The sequence below is a fragment of the Rhyacophila brunnea genome, unplaced genomic scaffold (genome assembly GCF_057557595.1).
Source record: "Rhyacophila brunnea isolate RB1 unplaced genomic scaffold, BYU_Rbru_1.0 scaffold_7, whole genome shotgun sequence".
NCBI lineage: Eukaryota > Metazoa > Arthropoda > Insecta > Trichoptera > Rhyacophilidae > Rhyacophila > Rhyacophila brunnea.
In genome coordinates this window covers 39,447,758-39,456,458 of record NW_028233339.1, presented here as the reverse complement: position 1 = coordinate 39,456,458, position 8,701 = coordinate 39,447,758, and the positions used below count along the sequence as shown (strand labels likewise).

At 33.9% G+C, this 8,701-nt stretch overlaps 1 protein-coding gene across 1 annotated transcript; it reads left to right on the top strand.

Moving 5' to 3' along the window:
* Positions 1–278: 278 nt before the first annotated feature.
* Positions 279–7,018, top strand: LOC147064842 (syntenin-1-like). The gene is made up of 5 exons (XM_085957499.1): positions 279–406; positions 3,390–3,621; positions 4,397–4,737; positions 4,929–5,192; positions 6,183–7,018. Exons 2-5 carry the CDS (start codon positions 3,391–3,393, stop codon positions 6,232–6,234), a joined length of 888 nt encoding a protein of 295 aa, XP_085813625.1. The 5' UTR covers positions 279–406; position 3,390; the 3' UTR covers positions 6,235–7,018.
* Positions 7,019–8,701: the final 1,683 nt, after the last annotated feature.

The following is an 8,701-nucleotide window of genomic DNA, read 5'->3' as shown; positions in this document are numbered from 1 at the left end:
TTTGAATTATAGCGGGTATTTATAAGAATGACGTGTCGCAGAAATTTATAAGATTTTTCATATTTTATAAAACCTACGTACCTAGGTACTTGAAATTAATTTTTCATACATTTATTTTAGTTTAATTATCAATTATTTTAATTGAAAAATGATTTATGAGTTTTTTATTTTCCAATTATTGAACATTTATTTATTTTTCATTATACCTGAATGGAAAATATGATTTTCAATGTGGCAAGCTTCAATGACGTCAATTGCGTTTATTTATCAATTTAATTGACAAGTTGAACTTCGAAGTCAATAAAAATTGCATCGCCGATTCTAGAAGTGACCACTGACCAATATCAGTAATAATCAGTTTCAGAAAAGCTTTGCCTTTCGTTAAGTGACTTAAATCACAAATAAAGTGAGTATGAATTAATATTGTATATGATATTATTCAAACATTCCACAATCTACTAACATTCTTATTTTTATTATTTTCGTAACAATGTGATTCGATGACTAATTATTCGACATCCGTGTTGTTTGATAAAATTCATTAATGAGTGAGTAAAAGTGAGCGATCGGCATGTGAGTGATAGACTGATAAATGACTTGTATTTATTTATTATACTTGTTATTTGGCTAGGACGATGGACTATTTGTTGCAAAATTCTGACACTGAATTCTAAATTCCTGAAACCTCTTCTGTGTTCATTATGCCATTAACGGGGGTGTTTTCGGATACTCGAACACTCTAACCCTCTTGACCGTCAACCTGTTTAACATACCTAATGTAAGAACATTCACAAATTCGTAGAATAAATGGATATTCAAATTTATAATGAATCCATTAGCTACGCTTTTCTGCAAGAATGAATGCCATCATTCAGTGCGCACCCAGGATTTAATATTGGGGGGGGGGCCCCAAGGTGGAGAATATAAATTAGTCCTATAGGCACTTTTTCTTCTTCACAGCCTAATTTCTCGTTTATCCGTCTTTTGTCTATTGCACTCGGTGTACCTACACCATGGTCCCCACATCCTGAAACGGGCCCTCAGGCTAGGATATTTGGTGGGCCCCCTACCTACCGCTAAGATTAAAGGCAGTGTGAAACACACATTAACGTTTTTCAAATTGTGATTTAGTTCAAATTAAGGGTACTTATACAGTGAATTATTGGCCATTTTTAATAGATCTGTCGAGTATCGACAATAATCAAAAAAATATATTGCACAATTATATAAGTAATTGAAAATGTTTATTGCCATGAAGGATAATAGCGCCGCAGGCGACTTTTTTTACTATTAAAGCTAATTTATGATGTGTGTTTTTCTCACTTATCTGGTCAACCCGTCACGCCGGGCCCCCAGGCTAGAGCATTGTCAGTCCTCCCCAGCCATGACCTACACCACTACGGAATTCAGGTGGACACCGAGATTTTTTTGACAGTTCCATTAAGGATTGGGTTTCTAAAAAAACCTGACATTAGTGTTTCGAAATTTTTGTGTTGGAAATTAAAATCGAAGAAATTTTTCTAAAAAGGGTGCTGGAGAATTATTACAAATCATTTTTTGCCGTGTTTTTATTTGTCAAGCCCTAAGGTATAGTTTATTGGCTTTCAATGTTTAAAATCATTCTGATAATTTTCATTTTTGGGGGGTGCCAGGGCCCCTTGGTCCCCCCCTGGGTGCGCCACTGCCATCATTATATTTATATAATTGTTATCCTTACAGTATTCTTCTCGTCACTACCAAACAATCCTAATGATACCCATGCACTAGTAATCTTTCGATACAATGACCGTAATGTAATAACTATCAAATCAAGTTGCACCCACCATAAGCCAGGTTAGTTGCGGTGGATGAAGAGAAATGGCACTGCAAATCAATGCAAACTGCGGTGCCACAAGCAAGACCTGCCTTGTGGCACTGCAGTTTGTGTTGATTTGCGGCGCCGTGTGTCTTGGTCCTAAGGGTAGATCTCGAATTAGCGAAGGATATACTTGTGTTAGTACCAAAGTGCTTGAATGTAATGTTGTATTAAGTAATATTTTCGCAACTCTCAGCATAAACATATTGTCACATCAATGTTGCTGTGTGTCATGGATTTGACAAGCGGCTTTCAAATATTCATCCAGTTTTACTCAATTAATGACACCAATAATGGAACCGAAGATACTCGGTTTATTCGGCAGGATTAGCAACATTAACGTAAAACCGTTATTATTGAATCAAAATTAAAATTGACAACGGTGATTTGATAGCAACCGCATCTAGAGACATGTTTCTGTGTTGTATTTTCCATCCTGCTGCCATACGAGAAGAAGAATTTTGTATTATGACGATCAGGTTAAAGTGATTGTGTAATTATTTCATAATAAATACATACGGAAAAAAATCAAAACCACCAATACGAAATCATAAAACTAGTGGTCAATTAATCACCGAGCGGAACAGACGTAATTTTGCAATGTAAATGCAAGGTCATATTGTTGCATAAATACTGTATCGCAACATGACGAAAGGATTCCACAAGTGGTTCAAATAATAGTTATTCAGTGATACTCTAATAATGTTGCCAACAATGGGGCTAATAATACGCAAATCTCACATTTTCAGCACTGTTGATACAACTAACATTAATTAACATTAATGATAATTATAGCAATCGTTTTAATATAAATTATGTTACTTGAATGAGGCACTTGAAATACTAAATGATTTTGCAATTATTATTGTTTCATATTAGAAGATAAAGATAATCCACTTCACAATAAGGCAAAGGTACACATCATTCTGAATGATAACAGTTGAATTTTACCATTGAAAGATTATCAATTAACGATAGTTTGTCGTAATGGAATAAAGCTAGGGTTTCCTAAAAAGCGGTGGCGTTATGTAGTAGCCGTAACATGACGTGGTGCGGCGGACATACAAAAACGGTTGTAAGAACGATAACTAGAGATGTAAACTTAAAAAAGACGGACAACGATCAGTGGGCAGAGGCTGGGTTTTGCTGTGTACTTAATTGGTAACCCTACCTAAATATATTCGGGCACACTACTGTCTATCTGCGTAGTGTTAAATTATTATGTACCCACGATGGTCGAGTAGTTACATTTCAGACTTATAATGTAGGTCCTGGGTTCAAATTCTCGGTCATGTTGTTTTTCAATGTGTGTGGACCCAGAGTATGGAACCAACAGGCTGAGTAAGTCTTCAACATCCATTTCTCGTAAATGTTAAAATCGTTAGCTATTTGACAAACATATTGTGTTGGTCATAAACGGCTTTTCTATCGACTTGGCCACTTACTATTCGGTTATCAATTATTAGCCTTTTCAGTTCTATGAATGCATGTATGTAATCGAACCGAACTTATAAAATTGACATGTTTATCGCAGAATGGCGCTCTACCCGTCTCTGGAAGATATGAAAGTGGACCGTATGGCGAGGGCCCAATTCGAGGTGGGCGCGGCCGCTCAAACGATGAGCAGCTTGGGCTCTGCTCCGTCAAACCAAGTCGCCATGTATCCAGCTCTCGCGAATTTTATGGGGCTCGAGCTCACTCCGGATCTGATTGCCATCAACATGCCGGAGTATATGCAAATGGGGCAGACAACAACTGTTTCTCAGGTAACGACATGTGGTAGATTTGTTTCAAATACAGACATGCCTTATTATCTCAATGGGTGTTGGAATTTTGCTTTCCTTACTGTTGTGCTATTCAGTTTTTAATTCTATGTGTCAGTTGTTATCAGGTCATTATGTATGTTATAGGAAATATTTTGGTACAAGTCAGTTATGTGGAATACAGCGGCAAACACATTTTGAAAATAGCCGATATACTGGATTATTTGTTAGGTTAACCTAACCAAACCTAACCTAAACTAACCCAAACTAACAAATAATCCAGTAAGTATATAGGGTATTTTCAAAATGTGTTTGCCGCTGTATTCCACATAACCGACTAGAACCAATATTTTATGTAGGTAAGTACTTACCTACCTGTTTTTGTTTTCTTCAAAATTCCTATCTATTACGGCAGATTATTCATTTATTATTCAGGAACTGAATTTGGCAACACTTTTATAAAGCATTTGGAAAATTCCTACTCTTCTTTCTTTCTTAGTGTTATATCCCAGGACAGGATTTGGTCTTTTCCATTGTTTCCTAGCCCTCATTAGTCCTCTCCAGTCAATCCGCCTCTGGGTCGATTATGCTGGGTAACCACGATCATTTTTTTAATATAGTCAGCCTATCGCAATCTGCTACTTTCAGAATTTACATTGGTTTACCGTTCAACTACATTTTATAACATGCTTTTTTTTCTGTAAACCCCATTTTCTAGTGCTGGTCCCAAGATTGTCCCTGTAATTAATATTATTTTATAATACTTTTATTTTTGCAGTACAATGGAGTGCCCAATTCAAATTTGGCATCTGGTATGGTCGCCCCGATATCTGGAAACTCAGTGGCGTTGCAAAAGGCGTTTGTGACTCAAGGCATTCGCCAGGTTATCCTGTGCAAAGACGGCAAGGGGAAGATCGGGCTCAGGCTACGTGAAGTCAGCAACGGGTTGTTTGTCTGCCTTGTCATGAAGGATAGCCCGGCGGCTCTGGCCGGCCTGCGCTTTGGCGATCAAGTTTTGGAAATTAACAATAAAGCCACCGCTGGAATGTCCATGGATCAAGGACACAAACTTCTCAAAGAGGCGCCTGTTAACGGGATCGGATTGGCTATCCGAGACAGGTAATTGTTATTCAATAATGTTTAATGGAAGTTTGAAAATTATGGTATCCCCCCACCCGGTGATTTTATAATTTTAGAGTGCATATTCTTGACATATTTAGACAAATTTTTACATATTACATTCACAAGATATGGAATATAACTACTTTCATGTATTTTAATGTTTATTGAAATTTTATTATAATGTTCAGGCCATTCGAGCGCACCATGACTCTTCACAAGGACTCTGTCGGCCACATCGGCTTTCATTTCCGTGATGGCAAAATCATCGGTCTGGTAAAGGATTCGTCTGCTGCAAGGAACGGTCTCCTGGTGGACCACCAGCTGGTGGAAGTGAACGCTCAAAATGTGGTGGGTCTCAAGGATAAGGAGATCACCAAAATCATTGAAGCCGGCGACCAAGTCGTTACAATTACTATTCTGCCATACAGCATCTACAAACACATGATAAGCAAGTGAGTATAATATATTGTAATAATATTTATTGTTAAACAGGAAATTTATCAGTGTGTTTAATAATTATTGAGTCATAGGATTTTTCATGAAATTATTATATATATTTTCCTGTTGCCTTGTTACCATAGTAGTTTACATCTTTACAATGATGTAATCATAAAAACATTCAATATGGTGAAATGACATACTGGCATCTTCTCAAAGGGATTGAACCCTATTAGAATCCCATACTTCCGTATCTTGTACAATATTTGATAGTAATCCCAGAACATTTATTAGTATGTATGGTTGAATTAGTAATTACAGAAAAATATTAATACTATCGAATTTCAATTTAAATTCTAATGGATTTAAGTTTTGTACCATTCCATTTTCCACGTGTTTCGCCTTTCGGCATCTTCACACTCACCAATGGAAAAATCCATTAGTATTATGGAAAGTTAATATTTTCCATCGGCAACACTATATGCATTGTTTCGTTTCTTCCAAGTATTAGAAAAACCTTATTTTGTAGAGGTGGAACTTTTATATTACGTGAAGCTGGATAATAAAGTTACTGAAGCTAATGATTAAATTAGCTACAAGTAATTTTGTATTGGAAGTTCATTTGTAAGCTTCTTCAGAACTAGCTTCAGAAATGTGTTCTGATATTAATTTTCCAAGTCTGTATTGAGAGATAATGCCTTGTATTAATTAGTGTTACAAATTTTGAAGAAGTTTTCACAACTTATCATTATTATTTAGATGTACGATTACGTTGTGCCAAAAAAATGTCAGTAAGTAATCAAAGCAACAGCGTGAAGTTGGCTGCGATTTGCATTTTATCTATAAAAAATGTACTGAGTGCTGCCAACACAGAATATTAAATTGTTACCAATTCAACTATAGGTACCTACTAAAATAAAGTCTGGAATAGCTATCAAAATATAATGTTGTGGTATAAAAAAGTTATCATGTTAGAATAAAAAAATAAATTCTTTAAATTTCAGGATGTCCAACAGCTTACTGAAGGGTTCCATGGACCACACGCCGGCTGTTTAAGAAAATGCAACCATTTCGACCAATACAATCCTAAACACACATCATAACGTATACACACGTATATTTATACGATGCACAAAAATATTATATTTGATGTACGCTTCTTTTCAATTTATTTTCATTGTTACCAATAGATTATGTAGCTTCTTGATGCATCAGACTAACATTCAGAAGACTCTCTCTAGATGAAGAAGCTAAAAACATAAGTTGTGTGTTTGAGTAGTTGTCCCATATTTGTCATCTGACTCCAGGGGAATAACCTACAATCATTCCTCGTAAATAAGCCCATTATGTGTGTCACATACATCTAAAACGGTAGCAATATTATCCGACTGGGAATGAATATGGTTTGTAGATTCTTTGCTTTATTTATTTTCAAATTATTTTTCAGATCATTATTAGAATCATTACTATCCTTAAATTTTATACTTTTAAAAATTCATTTAGCCTCTTATGGAATTCACAGGTTTTAATTTCTTTCCAAAATTTGATTACCATTTGTTTATAGTTTATATTATGTTATCAAAATATTCTAAAGCAATATTCCATTGATGAAATTTTGTGTGGCAATTCAAGCAAATATCTTTATGTTTTATTGTAATGAAAAAAGCCTTTAAAACTGTCGTATTCCATGAAGCAAATGTTCAGTAATGATTGAGAATTTAATAGCTAACTTATATAGCCATAGAGACTAATATTGTTTATTGAGTTTATATCGGTGTTTTCATCATTGAAAATGCCGTTAAATTAATAATATTTTGATACCATCTGTGCTGGTTTATGTAAAAAAAAAACAACTTACATAATTTGGTTTATGATAAACTTCTGATATGTATTAGTATGTATGTACTTACTTTATTTCCTAAATATTGAGCAACGAATTTATTTAATTACTTTTAAATTGTCTTTTATAAAACATAATGAAAACAGTTTTATTCCATTGATAGTTATATTTACATTCTAAGCAACATTACAGTTTAATACATAATTATAATCTTGTATTGCTGTCAACATGCAGGTTTGTTAATAATCATTATCAAATATGTAAAACTGTATGTATGTAATATTATTAATGCCATTTAATTACCATATTGGATGTTATCATTATATTATTATTATTATGGTTTTCCTGTTAACTGATTAAACTGCCATTTAATATAAGAATTTATGCAGAAATGAGTACAGACCTATAAACTTATCTGTAGAACAAACTACCATAGGATCCCATTTTGAAAATTTCATTTGAATGTCAGATTTTGTCTAGTTACGAGTCTTGATTGGGTAGTTTTCGACAGTGGCTCCACCACCCCATTCTTCAGATAAGTTTGTAGGTCTGTACATACTAGAAGCGAAGGGTGGAGGTAGGCTGTTAAGATCCGCCATAAATAGTGCACATTAAACGTTTTTAGTCATACGTATTTGTTTTTATTGAATTAAGACTACAATTTACAGATGGTGTTGGTTAGTTTTTGAAAATCAATTAAAGCATGCCTAAACCGAACCATAATAGTTTAGGCGTATTTTGGGTGATACAACAAAATTGAGCACACTTTTTCATTCATACTTATTTATTTTCGTTGGATTAAGAATACATATTACACTTAGATTCATTAAGCCCGATCTAACCAAACTATAATAGATATAAAATATTATTCTATCTATAAAAATATCCAAAGTTATGTATGATTTAATTAAATAATTTTAGATATTTTATAGATTGACGAGTATTTTTTGGCTATTATCTATTATGGCTTGGTTTCGCAGGGTTTAATTGAATTTAAAAAACCAACCAACGCCTTATGTAAGTTGTAGTCTTATTTTAATGAAATTAAATACGTATGACTGACAAAGTTTAATGTGCACTATTTATGGCGGATCTTAACAGCCTACCTCCACCCTTCGCCACTGGTACATACCATAGCTTCCATATTTGAAAAAATACATTTTTTGATTGCCTTGTTTATTCTACATTGCCATTTTAAATAAATTTTATTCTCTATATATTATTTAAATAATTATTGTGTTGGATGTTTAATAATCCAGGGTTAAATAAAAAAAAAATATAGTGAAATAATCTAGAATTTTGACAGTATAATAAAATTCCTCTTGACATGATATTGCATCTACTAAAAATATTATATTATGTATTTGTGATAAAAACAAGTCACAAAATGTTATCACGATTTGCAAAGTAGGTTTGTGTAGTCCAAATGTGCTTGATATGGTGAATTTAATTGACAATTAATAATTTTTGTCTATTGTAACACACCAGGATGAAATTTATGTATTTAAAAAAAATGATTAACCGAACACCTTACATACAATAGGTGCTAATCCATTCATAATTGTAATTTTAATTTGTTACGGGCATGGTGGTATTATACCCGAGTAGTCCCAAGGTGGTAAATATACCCAACTAGTCCCAAGATGGTTTAAAGTGATATGCCAAAAGGCTGAGTCATATTTT

What these genes read in the sequence shown, in the direction of transcription:
- LOC147064842 (XM_085957499.1), top strand. Translation starts at nt 3,391, where the DNA reads ATGGCGCTCTACCCGTCTCTGGAAGATATGAAAGTGGACCGTATGGCG. An exon ending in AGACAACAACTGTTTCTCAG is followed by an intron (nt 3,622 to 4,396) that starts GTAACGACATGT and finishes TTATTTTTGCAG; the next exon opens with TACAATGGAGTGCCCAATTC. An exon ending in TACAAACACATGATAAGCAA is followed by an intron (nt 5,193 to 6,182) that starts GTGAGTATAATA and finishes TTTAAATTTCAG; the next exon opens with GATGTCCAACAGCTTACTGA.